Source organism: Salmo salar, chromosome ssa01 (assembly GCF_905237065.1).
Source record: "Salmo salar chromosome ssa01, Ssal_v3.1, whole genome shotgun sequence".
NCBI classification, from domain to species: domain Eukaryota; kingdom Metazoa; phylum Chordata; class Actinopteri; order Salmoniformes; family Salmonidae; genus Salmo; species Salmo salar.
The window spans coordinates 60039641-60062681 of NC_059442.1; the positions used below are offsets into that span (position 1 = coordinate 60039641).

Below are 23041 nucleotides of genomic sequence, written 5' to 3' on the forward strand. Positions count from 1 at the left end.
GTTGGTAGGACAGCCTTCATCGAAGCTCATCCAGTTTGTTATCCAATGATTGCACGTTGGCTAATAGGACTGATGGGAGAGGTGGCGGATTACCCACTTGCCGTCGGATCCTTACAAGGCACCCCAACCTACGTCCCCGATATCTCCATCTCTTCTTCAAGCGAATGCAGGGATTTGGGCCTTGTCCGGTGTCTGAATTAAATCCTTTGCATTCGACTCGTTAAAGAAAAAGTCTTCGTCCAGTACGAGGTGAGTAATCGCTGTCCTGATATCCAGAAGCTCTTTTCAGTCATAATAGACGGTGGCAGAAACATTATGTACAAAACAAGTTACAAATAATGCGAAAAAACACACACAATAGCTCAATTGATTAGGAGCCCGTAAAACAGCAGCCATATTCTCCGGCGCCATTGAAACATTTAAGATGGTATGTTAGTCTTTAGATGGGATCTATATATAAACATCTGTCACATTGTCAGCTGCCTCTAGTCAGGTAAGTCACTGCATGATAAATACATTGTCTTACTCGTCAGTTATTTGATCTAAATGGATAAAAGGCAGCAATTGTTCCTTATGGGCATAAACAGTACACACACTCACACACACACACACTCACGTCTGCTGTAACTGGAGCTTGAAGTTGGGCAGCAATGGGATTTTTCAAATGGCATAAAGAGTTAAGCATTGCCTGCTGCTCGGCTCTGTCTAAAATGAATTATTAGCCTAATTTTCAGAGGGCAATTTCAGATAAAAGGAAGGGAGTGGGAGAGAAAATGAAATGACAGAGCAAGGTGATACACTGTGTCATCCAACAGAGAACCCCTCAATTGCTGAAACAACAAGTGTGACAGACTGATATGAATGGGAGAGGCCATCTCCAGTGTGCTGAGCTGTTGAATAGCTGTTATCTGCTCCTCTTAAAGCTCCCCCACTGAATAGCCTTGCGGCCCCTTCATGGAAGACACATTGTCTTCCATTTACACTTGGCAATGTGGCCGAACAGTCAAATGGCTTTTGAAAGTGAGATGCATGAATAGTGCATGGCTTGTGGTTGGAAGTGTAGTGGCTTGGAGGATTTCATGATGATTTCCCATCTCATGGTATGTATTTAAGGTTATACTGTATATCTGATATGCTGTACACCTAGAGGTATACTCTCTACTGTGTTGGCAGAGGATATACATATTTTAACCTCCTGTTAGACTTCCCAGGGGATGTCTGCTTAGGTAAGTAAGTCATTTGCTGACCTAAAAGGGAATGGCTCCATGTCCGTCTACCCAGACAGTCTCTGTGCTATAAATGGAGCAGTCTGCAGACTGGTCTCTGTGAGTCTGTCTGCGTCTTCCTCCCTCTCCCCTCTGGGGCCCGTATGGCTGCAGTCCTCAGCCAGCCCCAGCCTGGCCACAGAGCTACAAATAACCCCAGTCCACTCTCATACAGCTCCAGTGTGGGACCATCAGTGATATGTCCAGACATCAGAGAGAAGAGAGAAGAGAGAGCGAAACGTAGACGGCGAGGAGGGGAGACGGAAAGATGGGACGAAAGGGGAAATGCGAAGTTCGGCTCTTTTTACTGACTCAGATCTTTTCAACTCTTTCTGTTAAAAAAAAGGAATATTTTGACTAATTTCTCTCATTTGGTTTAGTAATGCCCAGAGCACGCAGGGCCCCCTACTGATGAACAAGAAAGAGTCATGATTCTACAAGCCTCTCGTTCACTATAGGGGCATTAGAGCTGTCATTTGTGACTGAGACTTATAAAAGTATGATTCAAACAATGTACAGTTTTGATTGGTAGGCATAAAAATATGATTATTTCTCTAACTTTGAAACAATGTCTTTGGGGCCGCAACTGGACTACGTTGTGGACTAGTCTTGGCAGAACACAATGCTTGACTGCAGCGAGGGAGATAAGCACAATATCGTTTGCGAACTGCAGCAGCCCCTTAAATGATTTGTTTCTCGAGTTTGAGTTTGTTGAGCTGTCCATCAATAACATTCAATAATCAATGAATTGCATTCATTCTTGCACCATGCGATCAATGATCAGTTCGAACATGTCTTTTTCTTCTCTATGCTGCCTGCAGCATTAGTTGGTTGGAGCACGTATCCAGAGCCGCTAAGCGAGAGGAGGCGTATTAATTCCAGGTCAAACGAACAAGTGAAATGAGCGAATCGTGACTCTTGAGTCAGTAAAAAGAGTCATTCAAAAATAATGAGTTGTTCACAAACTGCACATCTCTAAGACACAGTAGAGGTCTTAAAAGGAAAAGGACTGCACCTGTACAAGGGCACAATATAACCCCATCCCCTGCCCCCATCCCCTGCCCCCTGCCTCCTGCCCCCATCCCCTGCCCCCATCCCCTGCCCCCTGCCACCTGCCCCCTGCCTCCTGCCCCCATCCGCTGCCCCCTGCCTCCTGCCCCCATCCCCATCACCTGTCCCCATCCCCTGCCCCCTGCCTCCCACCCCATTAAAAAAGAGTCAAGGCACAAAAAGCTTTACTCCATCTTGCGAAACACTTACAGTAGATACACAGCCTATGTCACAATGAATGGCACCTCAGGCCTTCAGCTCCAAATTGGTAGGGATGTCACTGTTGGCTTTAGCCCAGTGTGCGGTGGTGTTGGTGTGCTACCTGACTGTTGGAGTAGCAGACAGGGGAGAATGATTGTGCTCCTAAATCGCTGGTCCTGCAGCCTTCCTGTCAGCCCTGTCCCACCCAACAGACAGCCTGTCAGCAGCTAGCTATGGTGCCTTGTCTGGGAAAGCCATTCTCCCCGCCGGCCGCTGTCCCTCAGCTCTCCCACACAGACAGACAAACTACGCTCCCGCTCTAAGCTGTAGATCGCCGCGTTGGAAGGTTACATGTTTGGCTTCAAAGACTGCTGTCTTCGACCCCATACAGGGAAACATTGGACCCGTAGAGGTCCACCGGGGGAGCTCAAAAGAAGACCCTCTTTTGCCTTGCAGACTCGCTTTCTCCATATCCCCCCCACATCCCTCCAGTCTAGCCTAGCATGTGTGTTCTCAGCCCCTTCCTCTTGCGTCCCCCTGCGTCTTCCATGCTGATTGATGTCTGTGTTCTGTCTGAGACGCCCCTCCAGCTTCTCTCTCCATATGCTCCACAGAGCTGCTCCACAGAGCAGAGCTGCTCCACAGAGCTGGCGAAGTCTACCGTGCCGTGCGAAGGATCTGCTTCCGTACACTTATGGAGGCAGAAGAGGGATAGAGGGATGAAGACGGACATGTTTTATCACTGTTGAGGCCAGGGACTCCAAGCTGTGTCAGAGTAGTTAAGGCATGTGTTGAACATGGTGCGGGGGGGGGGGCTGTCAAACAACAGAAGAGCCTTCTATAGATCGCTATGTGCTAGGAAATGTGATCTGTTTCCAAGGCTTCTCCTGTCCATACATCTCTATACCCCCTGTCAGCGGTGACGCCCAGGCCTTCTCTGAATGAACGTGGTTGTGGTAGTAGCTTAATCACCCAGAAACCCCAGAAAGTAAAGAGCTACAAACTACTGGGAGGTAATGGCCAAATGAATGCTCAGCCCCTAGAGAGAAACCAGTACGTTTTTGGGTCACGGTGTGATGAGGTGATGGAGGGAAACCGGCATAATTCAGTGAACGCTAGAGTGCAGAGAGACTGAACGACGTGAGAGATGATGTCAAAAAAGGGACACTCCGCTGGCCGAACTCTGCGTAGTCTGGAGCGATGGCGCAGTATAGCAGACACAGAAAGCCCTGGTGTGACACGGGGGACTATACTGTAGGTAAAGGACGCAGGACCTTTCAGCAGGCAGCAGCAGTTTGATGGAGAGGTTGATGGTTTTCATGTGTAGGACCCTACCAGGAGCCAGAGGCTGAGTGGAGCCTGATATGTCTATAGGGTCTTAAAGGAGCAGAGAAGGTTGTTAAAGCAGACCTTTCCCCCATCAGCTCTCCCATGCCAGCATCAGTCAGAGCAATGCTCCTTCCTACATGGGAATGGCGCTCCTTCCTTCTACTTGGAAATGACATTTGGCAAAATAGACTTTCTAAACTTGTCTTTTAAATACTATGTCTATTAGGTATATAATACAGTTGGCTCACGTTTAAAACCAACTGTCTATTACTCCTTGGCTTTTGACTACATCATATTAGTTCCCCTTTATGTCTACATCTTTTTTTTCATCTTATAGCAAATATTTAGGCAGCCCAAAAGCCTGTAATCCAGTGGTTTTGCCTGCTTTCTGGTTTAGAGAAAAAGCCCTCTCTCCCCTTGGCCATGCTCCCTGCATCTCTGCTCTGTCTGGTGTGAACAGCTGACAGCCGCAGACGAAATGTTGAGCTCAGGAGTCTGGGGTTTTGGGGAAGTTTGGACGGGTGGGGGGGGGGGGGCATGCAAAGAAGTAAAGACAGGACGTAGAGCGAGACGTTGGTGAAGGGAAAAGGAAGATGTGAATGGGAGAAAAAAAGGAAGGGGAGCTGAGGAACTTTCTATAAAGACTTGTGTCACTGAATGCAGAAAAGTAGAAGGGGAAAGGTTGGAGGAGGGTAGTCTGGGAAGGGATGCGGTAGACCTCGTACAGATGTTTGTGATCAATACTCTTCTCTCTGTCTCGCTAGTCTCCTTTCTCTCTCTCTCTCTCTCTCTCTCTCTCTCTCTCTCTCTCTCTCTCTCTCTCTCTTTGTCTGATATGAGGGCTGGGTTTGGTGGTGAGGGAGGGAGGGGAGAGGATAGGCGAATGGGCAGACAGGCAGGCTGGTAGTTTCTATCTCGGTGCAGTGGGTAGCCTGTGACTTCATCCTAAAGTGCAGAGAGGGAGAGAGAGAGAGAGGAGGTGATCTTAGGAAGAGGCACAGCAAAGCATTTTGGGAGAACTTTCTTTCAGACAGAGGTGCCAAAGTCCTAGAACATTTGCTAGGTGGGAGACAGGAAAGAAAGGGAAGGAGAAAGTGAGAGAGAGAAATAAGAAGAGGGAGGGGGGAAGGCAGAGAAACCAGGGCCGACTACACTGCCATGCCCACTCGTTGTCCGTCTTGGAATAAAGCATGGCATTGTGATCTGCCAATACCCACCTCTCAGGGAACTTGACTTTTGATGAAGAATTGGAGTGCATCCCAGAGTTTTGTTTGCTGAGCTCTCTCCCTCTGTTTTTTCTCTTTCCCTCCTCATGTTTCAGAGACGCCACCGGATTTAGAAGCAGTGGGAGAGAGAGAGAGAGGGAATGAAAGAGAAAGATAAAAGGGGAAAAGAGAGACACAACAGGGGTATATGTGAATAGAGAGGACAACAGTCCTTTCAGTTATTGTTTTGACTGAACTCTTTGTTCGTGATCGTCTGTGACAGGTCACACTCAAGGTGTTACTAACTAACCAATGGATACAAGACTGACTAGACTCTCCCTCCCTTCCCTCTTCTTTCTGATGGTGTGCTGTGCGTCCCGACTGGCAGTGGGGAACCACACGGGACGGATCAAGGTGGTCTTCACACCCACCATCTGCAAGGTGACCTGCACAGGGGGGCGGTGCCAGAACAACTGTGAGCTGGGCAACACCACCACCATCGTCAGTGAGAACGGCCATGCCGCGGACACCCTCACTGCCCCCAACTTCAGAGTAGGTGAGTGATCTCTGGTCCAACTTATCATCACCCCTCCCCATCTGCTTCTGTCTTGTGTTCATCCAATGTGGTCGCTGTCTGGTGCTAAATGCGGTAGAAAGCATCCGGCTTCAGGGAGGTTTATTATGTTGTGTGTGTTGGTGCGTGTGCGCACTATCTGCGTTCTGTATGAGATGTTAAACTATTCTGATGATTGATGTTTACATTATGTGCCGACACTGTATTTTCCTGCATAAACGTGTAGTATCTGATTTACATACTATATACCAGGGATTATCAACTGGATTCAACCGCAGGACGATTTTTTTCTTCAGCTGATGGTCAGGGAGCCAGAATATAATCACAAATCATTTGTAAAAATTTGACTAAAACATAATAATTTCAAACCTTGCTTACATTTTCATACGATCTCTATCATCCGTGGGAATACTTGGAAACAGATTTACAAAATGGAAATCATTTGGAGATGATTTCCTGGTGTTTTTACAGTATTTAATGTCCAACAATGAAAATGATAAATAATAAAAAATATATTTTTATAAAACAGTTTTGCTCAGAAAACTTGGGGGGCCAAATAAAACCATCCGGGGACCAAATTAGGCCCGCGGGCTGCCAGTTGGGGAACCCTGCTATACGCAAAATAGAATATCAAAGTGACTGTTCCAATACAGGAGCACAAAAGGTGGGTGTTCCTTAAAGTGTTGCACAGACCCTGAAAAAGTCTAATATGTTAATCTGTCTCAATCCTTATATGGAGCTCACCATTGTCTGTTGCCTCTTGCTCTTGACACAGACATGTGGGAAAACCCAAAGAAAACAAATTCCTGTCTGACTCAGCAGCAAACACAGATAGGAGAGCTCTGTTTCTGTGACTTTAACAATGTTTACATACTGCTTTACTCATCTCATATGTATATACTGTATTCTATTCTACTGTATTTTTGTCAATGCCACTCCGACATTGCTCGTCCTAGTATTTATATATTTCTTAATTCCATTCTTTTACTTTTAGATTTGTGTATTGTTGTGCATTGTTAGATACTACTGCACTGTTGGAGCTAGGAACACAAGCATTTCGCTACACCCACAATAACATCTGCTAAATATGTGTGACCAATACAATTTGATTTGATATGTTACTCATTTTGTGGTTCAAGATGCTTATTTTAATCATCACTACATGCCTATATCGTGTTGTAAAGTGCATGCAAATTTAGCAGCATAACTTGCCTTTTCCTGCTCTTTGTGCAGATCTGCAGTCTAGAGCGTTGCTCTGACCGTGTGACTGTCTCTTTAAATGAGAGCACCTGGCGTCGTATCAGCCTAATGTACCCGTCCAGGCATGCAGTCTGTCCCAGGCCGGCTCTTCCCTACATGCTCAGAGCCAAGAGAGCTATTAAGTAGCACAGACTAGAGCCTAAAAAAAGGAGAGCAAAGTTTTATTTACAGTGTGCAGGCCCATCTCCAGCAGCAGAGATGGAATAAATCCCATGTTTGTTTATCATACCTGAGTGATGAGAAAGAAGGAGGGAGAGTGTTGCTTCATAATAAGAAAAGGGGGGAAGTGTCCCTGCTTGCTACAGGGTGTTGGCTAATTAACACGCTTACCAAGCCCATAACAAGCTTAAGTTGTTTTGTGATTTGTGACTCATTTATCCAGGGCGAGTTGCAACTGTACTTTTTACCCACTTAACACGGTACTAAATGCCTGTTGGAGGCTCTGCAAAGGAAAAATGTATTTTACAGTCCTGTGGAAAGAGGGTTAGATCATAGTGGTGGGTTGAACTGTGCTGTTCTTACGACATTTTGTGCAATTAAAACACAATGCATCCTTTGAGAATATGATAGGAACAATTTGATGATGTGGGTTGGATTGGGGAAAACAAAGGCGTTGAGATGAGGGGGAAAAAACCTGCCGGTGATTTTAAGCATCCGTCTGATTTACAAGCAGCAGCAGCCTCATTTTCTCCACATTCCTTTTTGGGTTGCTGCCCTGCCTAGTCAGCGCTCAGGGCTGGAGGCCTGGTGGTTTTGGGCTGCCATATTACCCTCTGTCGCCGATGGAGACAGCCCCTCAACTCTCCTGCAGTCCAACTCCGCTAGACATGTATGTGGAAAGAGAGAAGGACCCAGCTGCACAGTTTACTACTCTACTGGCTGGCAGATAATATAATGGTCTCGTTTCCATATCAGCTCCTTACTGATAACAGAATAACATCTCTCTCTCTCTCTCTCGCTCTCTCATACTCTTTTCGACTCCTCTTCTCTGTCTCTCTCCACTGTCTCAGTATTCTATTGTGTATAAGGAACCCTTTCAGAGTGGTATTTTTCCATACCTCAGTGGTCTTTTTGGCGTATTGTGTCCCAGTTGTGTGCATTGCCTGTCCAAGTATTGTGAGCCTCCTGGATCAGTCCAGGCTTCATTATTAAAAATGGTCACGGCTGCCAGTTCATTTTGTGTTTTAGCTGCGTTCTAGACGATTCCATCAAATAATTCCTCTGTTTCCTATTATACGGCCATAGCGGGAATTAATACAAATGTATCAGCATGGTGTCTCATTCTTCTCCTCTTCCTATTAACCATGTCATTCACCTACTTACCTTTAACCTATAAGCACTGTACAGTAAGTCACTTTCCACACGCTTGGTGATTAGCCTATGGGCTTACTCTTGCAATTATCACTTTCCTCTCTCTCAACCAATGAGTGTAAACCTTGGGATGTATTTATATGTCAACTTCCCCATGTTCTCTCCTATTTGCTGTTTTTCAGCAACAGTTTGCGACAACCATCCACCTCCCACCACCACCAGCTATACTACCCTTAAAGAGATACTTTGGGATTTTGGCAGTCAGAGGAACTGATGGATACCATTTTTATGTCTTTCTGTCCAGTATGAAGGAAGTTAGAGGTAGTTTTGCGAGCCAATGCTAACTAGCGTCAGTTAGCAATTGTACTAGCGCTAGTTTGCAACTTCCTTCAAACTGCATTCCTCAGAGACAAGGCCATATCCCAAACTATTTAATACAATTCTATTTTGCAATCTGTCGCTGTTGTTCATTCAGTTAAACCTGTACTCGATTGAACTCAAGATGGAGGTGAGATGGAGGGAAGCATTTTATATCTTCCTTTACCCCTTTTCTTCATACAGCACCTCTACAAATACACGACATGGCCAAAAGTATGTGGACATCCCTTCAAATTTGTGGATTCAGCAATTTCAGTCACACCCGTTGCTGATAGGTGTATAAAATAGAGTACACAGCCATGCAATCGCCATAGACAAACATTGGCAGTAGAATGGCCGCTACTGAAGAGCTCAGTGACTTTCAACGTGACTCCGTCATAGGATGCCACCTTTCCAACAAGTCAGTTCCTCAAATTTCTGCACTGTTAGAGCTGCCCCGGTCAACTGTAAGTGCTGTTATTGTGAAGTGGAAACGCTCAGCCGCGAAGTGGTAGGCCACACAAGCTCACAGAACGGGACTGTCGACTGCTGAAGCGCGTAGCAAGGTAAAAATTGTCTGTCCTTGGTTACATCACTCACTACTAAGTTCCAAACTGCCTCTGGAAGCAACGTCAACACAAGAACTGTTTGTCGGGAGCTTCATGAAATGGCCAAGCAGCCACACACAATCCTAAGATCACCATGCACAATGCCAAACGTTGACTGGAGTGTTGTAAAACTTGCCGCCATTGGACTCTGGAGCAGTGGAAACACGTTCTCTGGAGTGATGAATCACGCTTCACCATCTCGCAGTCTGACGGATGAATCTGGGTTTGGCGGATGCCAGGAGAATGCTACCTGCCCCAATGCATAGTGCCAACTGTAAAGTTTGGTGGGGAAGGCCCTTTCCTGTTTCAGCATGACAATGCCCCCGTGCACAAAGCAAGGTCCATACAGAAATGGTTTTTCGAGATTGGTGTTGAAGAACCTGACTGGCAAGCACAGAGCCCTGACCTCAACTCCTTCGAACACCTTTGGGATGAATTGGAACGCCGACTGCGAGCCAGGCCTAATCGCCCAAAATAAGTGCCTGACCTCACTAATGCTCGTGGCTGGCTGGATGCAAGTCCCCGCAGCAATGTTCCAACATCTAGTGCAAAGCCTTCCCAGAAAAGTGGAGGCTGTTATAGCAGCAAAGAGGGGACCAACTCCATATTAACGCTCATGATTTTGGAATGAGATGCTTGACGAGCAGGTGTCCGCATACTTTTGGCCATGTAGTGTATGTCCCATTTCAGGGAAGAGGTAAAGAAAGAAGCTGATAGATTTCCTCAGCTCTCAGGACAATTTCCATAAATGTTCTAATTCCTCAGGTAACCTGTTCAGTTTTTACAGAGGTGAGAAGGACCGGAATGGAGGGGATCCCATTCCATTTTTTGGACGTCCGTGTTGACTTTGGGTGGAGGTAGTTGTCTGGAGGCCTATGTGTTTGGAGTCCTGTATGAGACTTGATTAATGAGCATTACACACTAATAGTGCGTTTAGGCTTTCACTGGGCCAAAGGAGTGTAATCAGGTGTTTGGTCAGTGCCTAATTGAAAGCATGTGAGGCTCCCGGGGAAAGAAACAAGTCTGCAGCTCTCTCTCTGTCTGCCTTGTAAAGGAGAGTGCCAGGTATTTAACTGAAACACTTTCACTGAGTTTTATAGGCTCCCTTCGCTCCCACGTACGCAAGTTATGGCTGGGTGATCATCTGGTGAAGAATAAAACCTGTAGCTATGGAGGAAGGGGAGAGTCCCGCGGTTGCCAGTGGCGGAGCGTGCTGGAGAGTTTATGAGCTGTGCAGCTCCAGCCTTATATGGAGCTGGAGATGGCTGGAGTCAACTGCTCCTCTGGTATCTGTCATTTCCTCCTTGTCAGATTTCATTAGATTATAATCACCGCACTGTCATTTCCTCCCTCCAAGTTTTGTTTTCTTCTTTGTAGATTGCGTTTTTTTAGTCATCCCTACCTGGGAGGCAGGGAAGCGCTGCCCTGTTTTTACAGTCTCAGTGGATGGGCTGCCTGCGGTGGAGTGGGAAGCGATGGGGGCTTCTCTGGTTGCCAGATCCTGTGCCCGCAGTAAACACCAGGCGCTAGCCTCTCTCGTGAGTCTAGGGTTGCCTTGTCTGGGCCAACCTGCCTCACTGCTCTAACCACTAAGTGGGATTTTTCTGTGAAATGCCAGACACCACGTCTTAAAATCTCATTAGGCACCCAGGGGCCCTACACTGTGTTGCTGCTGACCCAGCCTCCTCTAATCACACATCCCTGGCCTGCGGAGGGAGCACAGCAGCCTGCGTTAATGAACAACTTCCAGGGCTCCGGTCGTCCCTCTCTTTCCCTCTCTCACTTACCACTCTCAACCATTTAGTGGATGAGGAGGAAATTAGTCAGTGTGGTTGTGTGTGTGTTTGTCAGGGGCGCAACTTTGGCTTTAGAAGTGGGGGGGGCATAATTATTATTATTAAAAAATATATGTATCCAGTCGGCTAAACACACCAAACAGCCTACCGACCTCTCGGAGGCGTCCGCGTGGTCCTAAAGCACACCGTTGCCTCGTTTGGTCACATTCCAGTGATAAAACTAGGGGGGACAAAAATGCAATTTCAGAATGTGTGGGGACATGTCCCCCCCCCGTCTCCAGTGAAAGTTGCGGCCCTGCCGTTGGAGTATTTGTGTTAACTGTATCTGTGTACATCTGTGTGTGTGCGTGTCCACAGTCCACCAGGTGAAATAGTCTCCTTAAACTCTTTTATTCTGTGGTAGTCAGAGGAAACATCTGGAGCGCATAAGACTGTGGCTGATTTTGGAACTGAGGTACTGAGGTCACTCTCTCTGACTCAGCTGATTAAGGCAATTTAGGCAGTTCATATTTTAAAAACCTTTGCACTGATCATAAAACCAAACCATGTACACTGTATCACTGCTGTCATGACATGTTGACATTGCTATTAATTGTAAAAAAAAAAAAAAAAAACAACGGTACATTTTTTTACTAATATTTTGGGACTACTACAATGTGTGGATTAATTTCCCTTGAATGCTCTTACATTGATTTCCCTTAAGTGGCTGTCTATCAGAAGTCAATCAGATCAGGTCTGATAAAGTTAAATGGCTGTTTGAAAGAGTGGCACTTCCCTTCCCACCCTGTGATCTTTTGGCACAGACAGCTCCAGTAGCTGGTTTCCCGCCCACAACAAGACCATTATGGTGTGGTTAGTGGTTCTAGGGGATGGGTTGACAAAACACGTTCTACCAGATGAAGTGGGGTGGTTTTGGGGGCCATTCACCCCGGTAAGCAGTCTATGTAGTAATGATCTCATTAGGCTCTGGGAACCACAGCTGTGGCTTCTGGTGGAAGCTCTATGACATCATACTGAGGGCTGCGGAGGAGGAGGGCAAACCGGATCTCAGTCAACAAGAGACAGTTACTCATCACATTAGGCATTGTGACTGCCATTTTTAATGCCAGAATAAACCTCATTCAAAGAGACTGGAGGTGTCAGGTCACGTGGTCAGGAAAAATGAGTAACCCTACGTACTCATCCAATACGGTTTGATTTGGGTCCCACCAAACCCATGATTATTATGTGTAGATCTTGCTCTGTTCAAATGACCAGTCTTAGTACAAGTGTGGAAAATGTTTTGTCAACCAGTTTGATTAGCCATATATACTCTCCCAAAGCACATTTTACATGGATGCTGTCTCTTCCAGACATCCCATATGTAAACAATAACCCGTAGTCCCTGAGATGTCTTTGCATATCAAACAGGATGTCACCTGATGCTCCTAATGCCACCAGCTGCATGGTAATGACATGGGTCAGGCCTGGGAGAGGACTGGTGCTGGGGAAGGGCAGAGTCAGAGAGGACTTCAAACAGAACGGTAGAGCAGGTCCCTGTATGGGCCAGATAGAATCAGAGGCAGCAGGGATGTGAGGTTTGGGAGCGGTGTTGTAGTCACCATAATGAGAGGGTTGGGGAGAGGCAGATTTATTACAGCTGTCATTGTGTCACCGCTGCAAATCCCACCAAACCTTGCCTGTCGTTTTCTAGGAAAAACACACTCAATTAAACAAAAAACATGGATACAGTATGTGTGCAGTATGGTAGTGACCCGGAGGCACTGGACACAAAGACTATAGGTCACAGGACAAAGAGCTACTATAGGAATGTTGTTACTATAGTTGTAACATGTATAACTTTCTCTATAATAAACTCGAATGCCTCTTTCAATGAATTTGAAACACCTTTTCATTTTGAAACACTAGCGTGAGGCTAATGTCTAAGGTTGCCTCTGAAGGTCTGAAAAGTGTGTGATTTAAATGACCTGTATGCGTGAAACATTATAACACGTAACACCACCAGGAATTTCTGCTGTGTACCTTTGTTTGACATGCTTTACTACAACGTGCAATAGAGTGCCAGAAGAGGCGTGGTTACTAGTTCTCTCTCGCTCAATTGAGCAATCGACTCGCGGTTTGCTGAGGAGATTCCTGCACTGGTAGAAAGGACGACAGACCCAGGAAGCCTAGACGGCAGAGACTGTGGTATTCCCCGTAGGCAGCAGGTATTCCCATTTGAGAGAGAGAGAGAGAGAGAGAGAGAGAGACCGCCTCTCTGTCTGCTGGTTGGACTGACAGCTTGATTCATGCTGGCGACCCACACGCCATTGACACATATTTCAAATACACTGGGGGGGGGATTCAGTTCCCTCAGACCTTTTCAGAGGACGGCTCGGCAAACAAACCCTCGACAGAAGGTCCTTCAGCCTGAATGGAGCCTTTAATGTTCCCATTTAGATTCTATATTTCTCATTTGTTTTTGTTTCTTTAAATCTGGCGCGTGGTGCGCGGTGAGCTGAGGGGTGTGGTGGCATGCGCGACGCGTGCGGAGACTAGCTGGAGATATGAAGACATTCCTTTGTGGATGAATAAGCCTTGGGTGACTGACAACTCTGAGACAGAGAGAGAACGAGAAAAGTGAGACTGTATGTGTGAATGATGGGTTGAGAGAGATAGTCAAAAAAAAAACTAAGGGGGAGAATAGAACACTTAGTCAATTTCGAGTATGAACATCAAGGCATTTGTGTGTTATTGCCCCCTCTGGAGAGTAATACTTTCCTGGTCACACCTCTGTCATTTGTTTTGGGTCTTTGCCTCAAGCAGCCTTATCTGGGCCTGAGGTCTCCCTCAGAACCAGGCTGAGCGCTTCATGACTGTCAGAGTCAGGATGGAAAACACACCCTAGGGCTGAATACATCACAGGCTCCTCAATTAAGCCAGGTTTGCTGAGGAATTATGCAGTCTCCAGGCGTAATGGGTCATTTGCCATCCACCTCCTTGCTTCTTTGTGATGAATATTGATGGTGGGGGAGCCAGGCAGTGTTTGGACACTGAGCTGAATGTGTAATGGCGTAGAACCCTGGAAGACGAGGACGGAGATGTGAACGATGGCTGAACAACACATGCTTTGTTCTCCTGGGTCTGGATGGATCCATCATGCTTTTTAATGTTGCAGCTTGGGATTCCTGCTTCATATCTTTGTGTGCCAAAGCACAAACCTCCTAGAGGAGGTCTTTGGCATATGGAAGCTGGAGTGGGAGAGAGAGAGAGCACTCAGAGAAGAAAACAATATTGGAAGACGATAACTCATCGACAAATGTCAAACAAAGTTCATAAACAGTGGTTGTTTTGTCTACTTGCTCTTTGTTTAAAGGTTGATCAGCCTCCGAGTCAAAAAAACGTTTCCAACAATAAACTGCTGTGAAATGCTCAGAGTGTGTGTGTGTGTAATATCATTGGGTTCACTGTTACCTGTGGACACAGCTGGCTAAACTTCACATTCTTTGTGTTTTTTAGTGGTATGCCATCTTCCCTGCATGAATGGTGGAAAGTGCAGCGCCAGGGACAAGTGTCAGTGCCCGCCTACCTTCACAGGGAAGTTCTGCCAGATGCCTGTTCAGAACGGGAATGGGCAGCAGCGCCAGAATGGACAGCAGCAGACGTCCCAGATTCACTCCACTCACACTCTGCCTCTCACCTTCAGCAATGGACAGAACCCTGGTAAGATGGAGAGATTGAGTCCAAAAACGTGGCGTTACGAATGATTTCTCGAAAATGTTAGTTTTTCATCCAAAGGCATAGAGATACAAATACGAAGGAGTATCCACTAAGTGTACATCGAAAGTGCAGTTGGGGAACATTAAGTTGCTCTTTTCAATAACTTTGACCCAACGTTTCCTCTTTCCCTTGTCTCCCCTAGTGAAATATGCCCCCAGCATCGTGAACATCCACGTGAAGCATCCTCCGGAGGCCTCGGTGCAGATCCACCAGGTCTCCCAGCTAGATGCCAATGGGCAGAAGGTGAAAGGCAATGGGCAGAATGGCCGCTCCCAGACCCAGTCCCACTACACCTACCACCACTCAGAGAGCAGCCAGAAGATCCAGCAGCAGGGACACAACATCATCTACCCCAACCAGCAGAGCTACGTACCCCAGTACCAGCCTGTCTCCAACAGCCAGCTGGGACGCTGCTTCCAAGAGACCACTGGCACACAGGTCAGAGTGGGACGGGGGGGGAGGGATGGAGAGAGAGGAGGGATGGAGGTGAAGAGTGGGGAAAACTGGAAGTGTTGAGAGTGCAGATTGAGAGTATTGGAAGACAGGTTAGAGAAGGACAAGGGGAAAGGTGGGGGTTGGAGAAAGAGAGTGGAAATAAGAGGGGGAGAGTTTGTTAGGATTTGTGGTTAATGAGTCCTGCTTCAATGCCAGCCATTTATCATTCTTTGCATTGGAAAAACTACAATCAAAGTAGCTGTTTGTGCATCAAACTAATCTACGCTAATCTAAATTGATGTGTGTTTAAAGGGGAAAAAACAACCATGGCTCAATTTAAATCAATGCAGGTGTAAGAGCCTTCCTGTCATTTTTCAGCCTGCTAGGTTTATAACCAGAGAATAAAGATCTTATCAACGCCAAGCAACTTTTCCCATCTTAGAAATAGCCCCATAACACAGGTCGGTGCTTAAATACATCCAAAAGTTATTAGCAGCATTGGCAACCCGCCCATCTTATCCACTCCAGATCACCATTCAATTTGGTTTAAATTTTGCAGTCAAATTGACGTTGTGGTGATAAGGTTCCATCAGCAGGCGAGGCGCCGAGGACTGTTCCCTTATCAGTGTGTGTCCATCTGAGGGAGGCTTGGCGACAGGATGTGTTCTATAATAGAGCTGTTCTGTCTGAGAGTTGGAGTTGGAGTGACAGATGGGCATTGTGTGATGCTGATGTCGTGAGGCGTTGTTGTGCAGCTTTTTTTTAACTTCAGCCAGCCAAATGGAGGAATATGGAGGGAGTTTTTTTCCCGGCTGAAAATACTGAACTCGCTCACTCAGTCTTTCCCTCTGCTGTTCCTTTCCTCTCCCTTTCTCTATTTCTCTCTCTTTCTCGTTCTCTATTTCTCTCTCTTTCTCTTATAAATGCCAGTGCGGCAAGGCCCTCCCTGGTCTCAGCAAGCAAGAGGAATGCTGTCAGAGCATCGGAACATCCTGGGGGTTCCACAAATGCCAGAAGTGCCCAAAACCATGTAAGTACCGATGTAATACAAGGAAATTATGGGGGTTGGAGAAATGGTAGAATTCAGTGAAGACACGCAAGTGTGAATGTGCTGACTCACATAGCAAACAGACCCAGAGTTATGTTCCAATTAGCGGACCCCTGGTGTATTGTCCACCCCTGATGTCCAGTCATGGTAATCCTCTAAAAACTTTCTTGTTACCTTTTACACTGGTGGGAATTGGCCTATATGGATAGGGCTAAATGTTCATGTTTATTACAGAAGAAGTATGAAAAGCATATGCAGGCATGGTAGCAATGGAAACGGAACAGTTTGGAGTTTATGGGAAAACGATTAGGCCAAAGTTAAGGACTCAGCAGTTCACCTGACACAAGACTGAATCCAAACATTACACTGTTGATTTTACGTGCATTTTACATTTACTGTACTTTTCGTCGCATTTGTTGTCAACGAAATCTGAAAATACTCTGGATACATTCAGTAACATGATCAGAATATTCCTGGAAAATGTGGGGCAGGTGTGTAACAGTATAGCTTCCGTCCCTCTCCTCGTCCCTACCTGGGCTCGAACCAGGGACCCTCTGAACACAGACAACAGCCACCCTCGAAGCATCGTTACCCATCGCGCCACAAAAGCCGTGGCCCTTACAGAGCAAGGGGAACAACTTCTCCAAGTCTCAGAGCGAGTGACGTCACCGATTGAAACGCTATTAGCGCGCACCACCGCTAACTAGCTAGCCATTTCACATCGGTTACAGGTGCAACATAAGAACAAAAAAAGTTACAAGGGTTTGAGTGGGAGGACTAACTGGTGTCTCCAAGTGGTCACACACACCTCTCCAAAGTCTGCACAGTTCCTAAGTAATTTCAATGCACTTTTATGACTCAAAGAAGTCTTCAGCTACAAAGTGCTTTTGAGCTCTTCTAGCTGTGCTGTTGAGGAACTAGAACAAGCACACCTGTAGTTGTTTTGTTTGGAACACAACCCTGCATCTCAGCCATCACATAATTACTGTTGTTTATGCAATCCAAAAACAGGCCAAAAACATGACAAGCTATAAGTTCTAAAATCCGATCTTACGGTGTTAGGCTTTCACAGGGCAATTCAGAGAAACAGATTGTCATTTTGGTGTGCGTAGAAAGGAGTCATGAGTGCATTCAGGTGTGTGTTCTGCGGCAGCTTTTCTTCACAATAGACAAACGTAGGCTCGTTCTGTTTAGAACAACCATGGGTTTGATGCCATGTCATCTTGTAACTGTACATCTAACATAGTGATGATGAAAAAAAAATGGACACTATATGGCATGAGTTTTATGATATGGAAATGTGAAGTGCACGTTTGGACTCACGGGTGTTTGGCTCGCTTGTATGACATCAAAGCAGTATTTATTATAATCCTCAACGTCTCATCTTTCAAAATACAACGAGTCATCTTAATTTACAGCAGTTCCTTGACTCAGACTACAAAAAAATTGCTAAAGTTGCCCAATTAGCGGGAGGGATGGGGGCGTCTTCTTGTCACGTGCGGTGCTCAAATTCAGAACGGCTGACAGTCAAAACCCATACGGAGCTGTGAAGCGCAGAGCCTGATCTCTGACGTCATTTATAGCACGTTACTGTACAGCCACTGCCTTCTAATTTAGGGGCTTATCAGTGCCCAAATCTGCCATTTTCAACCCGTATATGGGCACAAGTTTAAAGGGCTACAATAGTTGAAAATCATTCCCTCTCTTACCCCCAGACGAGCGTTACAACATTGCCATGCTTGTATCATCCATATTTGGTCAAATAATCATTTGTACAGACCCAGACTGAAACCCAGACACATAATCTTGATCTTTTGCCTTTTTGTGTTTATAGTTCTGGAAACATTTTGAACTATGCTGGGATGCTAAAAAATATGCTAGGACTGAGAAATGTGGAGATCTGTTTTCAAATAAACATGACACAGCCTCTCTCTCATCACCTGAGACACATTACACAATGTGGCCTAGTTACTGCAAGTAGCAGCAGAATGTCCAGCCCAGTCATTTCAGAGCAGCTGCTCTTGAGGCACTGCTAACCTACCTTCAATGAAAATCCTAGCTTTGACTTGCCTAGTTAAGTAAAGGTCAAATAAAAAATAATGCACTCTCATGAGTTGCCCAGTCGCTTGTATCAGCTGGCAACAGGCAGAAATAAAGACGCAGAGTCACATTCATTTGAGAACATAATATGACCCTTGTGTTTATCCAGATTTAAAAAAGGTGGCCGGCTTTTGGCCCTGTGGGTTTATTTTGAGAAGAGATCCGTTAAAAAAAATAAACCTGGATGTCTCCCTACCAGTAGTCTGTGTTCTCATGTGGCTGTCCTGTCTTTCTCTTCCTGGTCTATTTTAGCTTGTTGTTACCCAGTGGGGGAAGGTTAGGCCCATGTTTGCATTAGACCATTCCAACCATCTCCCAAGGGTGCTGCTTAAAGAATGATCTTTGTTTCTTTCATACCAAAGCTATGGGATCGTTGAGAGCCTGGGGGACTGAGGGGATGGTGGAAGGAGACAGGGGTGAGACGTGGTTAGAAATATGTGTTTTCATCAATTAACTGGAGGGCGGTGGATATCCTCACGTGAATAGCTTGTACTCAAGAAGAGCTCATACAAAAAAACTCATTTGTAACCCAGAAAAAGACTATTAGTCTGCCTCAATCAGACAGGCATCAAAGTACTCTGTGCCCTCAGTGCACTTTGGAGATGAAATAACTATGCTTTAATCATTATCAAATACTCTTATGACAGCTTTTTCATTAACTCTCATTTTATGTCAGGGAGACTTTTCCCTGTTGTGCCTGAGAATCAAGTTTAACTTGGTTAGTTTGTACTGCTGTCTTACCTGACAGGTAGACTCTTTCAAGGTCAGAAATCACCACACATTTTTTTCTACCATTACTTCCCTGGCTTCCACACTGAACAAAACCTAAAGGCCTTCACCAGTTTGTTCCCAGAAGTCTCCTGTTATTGAAAGGTACAAAGGAGGCTCAGTGTACTTACTGTCTGGTTGTGTTGGGAGTCAGGAATGGCAGGGGCGTGAGGTTAGTATTTATGTGTGGGCGCCGTGTTAACAGCCACATTATGCCCCGGAGACAGTTTTCGCTGTTAAACAGATTGGCTTACGCGCAAACAAACACAGCCTTGTTCCCTGTTGACAAGGCTAGCAAGTTATCAATCTGCTTTTAGGTATTTGGGTGCCACCCTGTTACGGGGCCTGAAAAGCCCTCCATCAGTACTTCCGTCTGCCAGAATAGATCTAGATTCTCCCTTATTACCGTAAGTGGACTTTGAGTTAACTCTCCATCTGCAATCACCCATCAGCTTTGAAATGGTTTGATTTATTCTGAGCCAGCGGTACCATGGGCAATGCGGTTTAATGGTTCCTCTTTGAGGACTCTGACTGTGCCCTCGGGCTCTCTTCCTCCCTCATCCCCTGTCAACCCATTGGAACTCAACCAGAGTCTTAATTAACAGATGTTAGCTCCATTCGTTAAGTTTTTACAATGAAAGCAATTAATGTCAACCTTTGGAAATGAAACAGTAAGGCTACATGATGTTTGGCATTTGGAAGCGGAGGTAGGAGGGTGTTTTTGCACAGTGTTTTGTCCTTGAGGCTTGTGTGGCCGGGGATAAGAAAGTTGAATGCATGAGAGGAAGTGTTTGTTCATGGGTTTGATCAGTTGCCGTGCATGTGTACATTACGTGAGAGAAGGGGGGTTTTACCCATATTTTCCCTTTCATTTTGTTTTCTTATAATGGATGCTTGTGCTCCAAATCCATATGGGAGCAAAAATTATTTTATTTTGCCATGATTCTCATTTTCCCTAGAGGTAAGCTTGAGATCCCTATTCTTGTCCTTAAACAGCTATCAGACAATGCTGGTAAGCTGAGAGGTTTGCGTCAGGAGGACAATAGCATGCATTCGTGATTTCAGATCAAAGTGGGATTAAGCAACCTGTCATCAATGAAAACCAAGTGTGATGTTTTTTATCCTTGGCAGGTTTCCTGACGCCACTTCTAGCCTGGAGTCATGATAAACTATGTAACTGTTCTAGGTGACACTTCCAGTGCGATAAACTAAATTGTGTGTGTGTGTGTGTGTGTGTGTGTGTGTGTGTGTGTGTGTGTGTGTGTGTGTGTGTGTGTGTGTGTGTGTGTGTGTGTGTGTGTGTGTGTGTGTGTGTGTGTGTGTGTGTGTGTGTGTGTGTGTGTGTGTGTGTGTGTTGGTCCATGTGTGTGTGTTGTACGCATGCATGCACGTGTGTCAGATGAAACACTGGTTCTTACTCAAGGTGTTTGTTTGATGGATCGTGTTTGTGTTGAACAGGTCAGAGTAGAGGCTGTCAGAGTGGCCTTCCTCCTTCCTAAACAATTCTGGATGAGTCATCAAATGCCGTCGACTCAGAAGGAATCCCCAAAGTATCAGTAGAAAATGCTTATGCATTTCAAAAACCTTGGCATGTCCTCAAATGTGTTCATGTGAGAGAATGAAGCGTATATACTTTAGCTATATTGCTCTGGGTCATATAAGTCTCAGAGATGGAATGATGGACGTCAAAACAAAGAACTCTCTCTCTCTCTCTCTTCTCTCCAGCTATTCCTCTGACAGCAGGAGGATCCAGACAGGCGATGGACTGCCCCCAGGGATACAAGCGCATCAATAATTCCCACTGCCAAGGTAAGAGCTGCGGTCCACCTCTTGTTCAACCTCTCTGCGTCGACCGCTGGCATTGTTTTGCTTGTGTTTTGCCACACAGAGAGCGTATCTTAGCGTGGAGGAGGACTTCGCCAAGAGAAAGGAGCCTTAAAGAAATGATTTGTCACCAGCCACATCCAACCCTGCCAGAGAGCAGGGCTACAAACCACAAACAGAAATGAATATGCTTTGTTTTGACAACGATGTAATTCTCTCGCTTTGTGTTGGTGTCCTGTGCGCTCTACTCTGCTCTACTTTCCTTGGGCGGTGTGGGCCTGTCTACCTGTACACAGCACCCTCTGCTGGTCCCTCACCTTCCAGTCCTCCACAGACGCACTGACTCAGCCAACTCTGAGGCGAGAGAGAGTATATTCTTCATTTACAACCCTAGTGTGCCAGCTGCCATTTGTTGTCTCCCAGAGCTGCCTGAAATCCATCAAGGATGAACATTTTTCTTCTTATTTTCTTTCTCCTCCTGACCTGCTCCACTCGCTCGTCAGTGATCAATCCTGCTTTAACAGGACCCCAAACACCATAACAGCCATGCAGGAGAGAGAGGAAAAAGAGGCAGGTGCCATATTTGATAGATTTCCCTAATCTGTATTGAATTTGAATATGATAGCGAGCGATGACTACAATACATCAGGGCTGGCGGGCCTGGCCACTTTCAGGGGAGTCACTCTAAATCAAGCCTGCTCTGTGCCAGCGACTTTTGAACCTACTGTGGCCCGTTCAAATCAAATCACATTTTATTGGTCACATATTTAACAGATGTTATTGCGGGTGTAGCGAAGTGCTTGTCACAACGGATCCAATTCTGGAAAGTTGTATTTCTGGTTGGAATGCTGGTGAGTTACTGGCGCTCTGATATCTGAAAGTTATTTCCGTCTGTATGTAGTGATGCAAAAAAAACCTGTTCTGGGCTAATAATGTAAGAAATAACACGCACACACACAAAAAATACTGAAAAGTTGCTGCTAGAAGCTAAGCTGCCATGTACGTCGGCGCCATCTTAAAAGATTCACTCAGCACTCCATTCAAGGGGAGAGAGAGGGAGACGGAGATAGAGAGGGAAAGATGGAGAGAGAGAGAAGGCCAGCCTCTGTGTCTGGGTGGGACCCAAATGGGCCACAGGCCTCTGCTCAGGTACTTATGACTGCTCACTTTCTCAGAAATCATTTATAACCCTTAACGGTCTCATCATCTCAGCTGCAAACCCGGACCTCTGCTCCTCTCCATGGTAGCTGGCTGTTTGAACGGTCAGATCTTACAGAGAGGGGTTCTGAAATAGTGAAGGCTTCTCCTTCAAATCGAGCTTGTGGCATTTCTTCTACAATAGCAACTGCCCAACACTTAGTACACTACATTATTCCACATCATTGAGAATTATATATAGGAACAGTGGACGGTACATTGAAGACATTGAAGATATCAGGGGACATCATTTGGCATCACTCCTTGCTCTCCTCAAAGGAATCCCATTCATTGACAGCACTGGTACTGTAGTGCATGGCACAACCAATAGAGGGCATCTGCCAGGGTTCCACTAGTTCGCCATGAGGCACAGCTCCACCACGCCAAAGTGTTTGCCAGGCGGAAAGGGCTCTGAAAGGGGAGCTGAGGCCTGTTTGCTGCCTAGTCGGAGAGCTGCCAGGCTGAGGAGAACAGAGCGCCGGCCCAGGGCCCAGGAGCCCAGACTTGGCTATTCCTGTGGAGGTGCTGTGACTCACCCTGTAATCCACCACATCCTGTTCCCGTTATTATTCCCCCATTTTTTTTTACAAGGCCGATTTGGATTTCATTTCCAATTTGTTTTCCTTGGAGCTAGGTACGTGTTTACTAATCGCCGGACATGGTGTGACTGTGTCCAATATAAGATGTGGAGGGAAAAAGAGACAAGGTAGAGGATTGCTTGGCTGGTTTAAAGTTGTGTGGAGTCGGTTTGGTCCCGGTCTGATCCATGTTCTGATTAAATTCCCTAGTGAGCCATTTGAGTTCTGAAGCGGTGAGGGTAGGGCAAGGTGTGGTCTTAGGCATGGTCAAGTTCAGTATGATTTCACTTGGACAAGCCAATCTCCCTCCCACATACTCTAGTTTAGCACTTCTCAGGCACTGCTGAATGTTGTGGGGGCTAATGCGCAGGTGCGT

At 46.0% G+C, this 23041-nt stretch overlaps 1 protein-coding gene across 7 annotated transcripts in view; it reads left to right on the top strand.

Moving 5' to 3' along the window:
• Positions 1-23041, top strand: part of LOC100380761 (latent-transforming growth factor beta-binding protein 1) — a 118370-nt gene that overhangs the window by 44336 nt on the left and 50993 nt on the right. For 6 of the 7 annotated variants that reach the window (XM_014203036.2, XM_045720654.1, XM_014203043.2 and 3 more), the window contains exons 5-9: positions 5439-5606; positions 14455-14658; positions 14858-15153; positions 16081-16180; positions 20792-20875. In XM_014203036.2, the coding sequence (XP_014058511.2) occupies positions 5439-5606; positions 14455-14658; positions 14858-15153; positions 16081-16180; positions 20792-20875 (852 nt within the window). Of the gene's footprint in view, positions 1-5438; positions 5607-13145; positions 13164-14454; positions 14659-14857; positions 15154-16080; positions 16181-20791; positions 20876-23041 lie in introns of those variants that run through there. The other variant, XM_045720662.1, reaches the window with a different exon arrangement.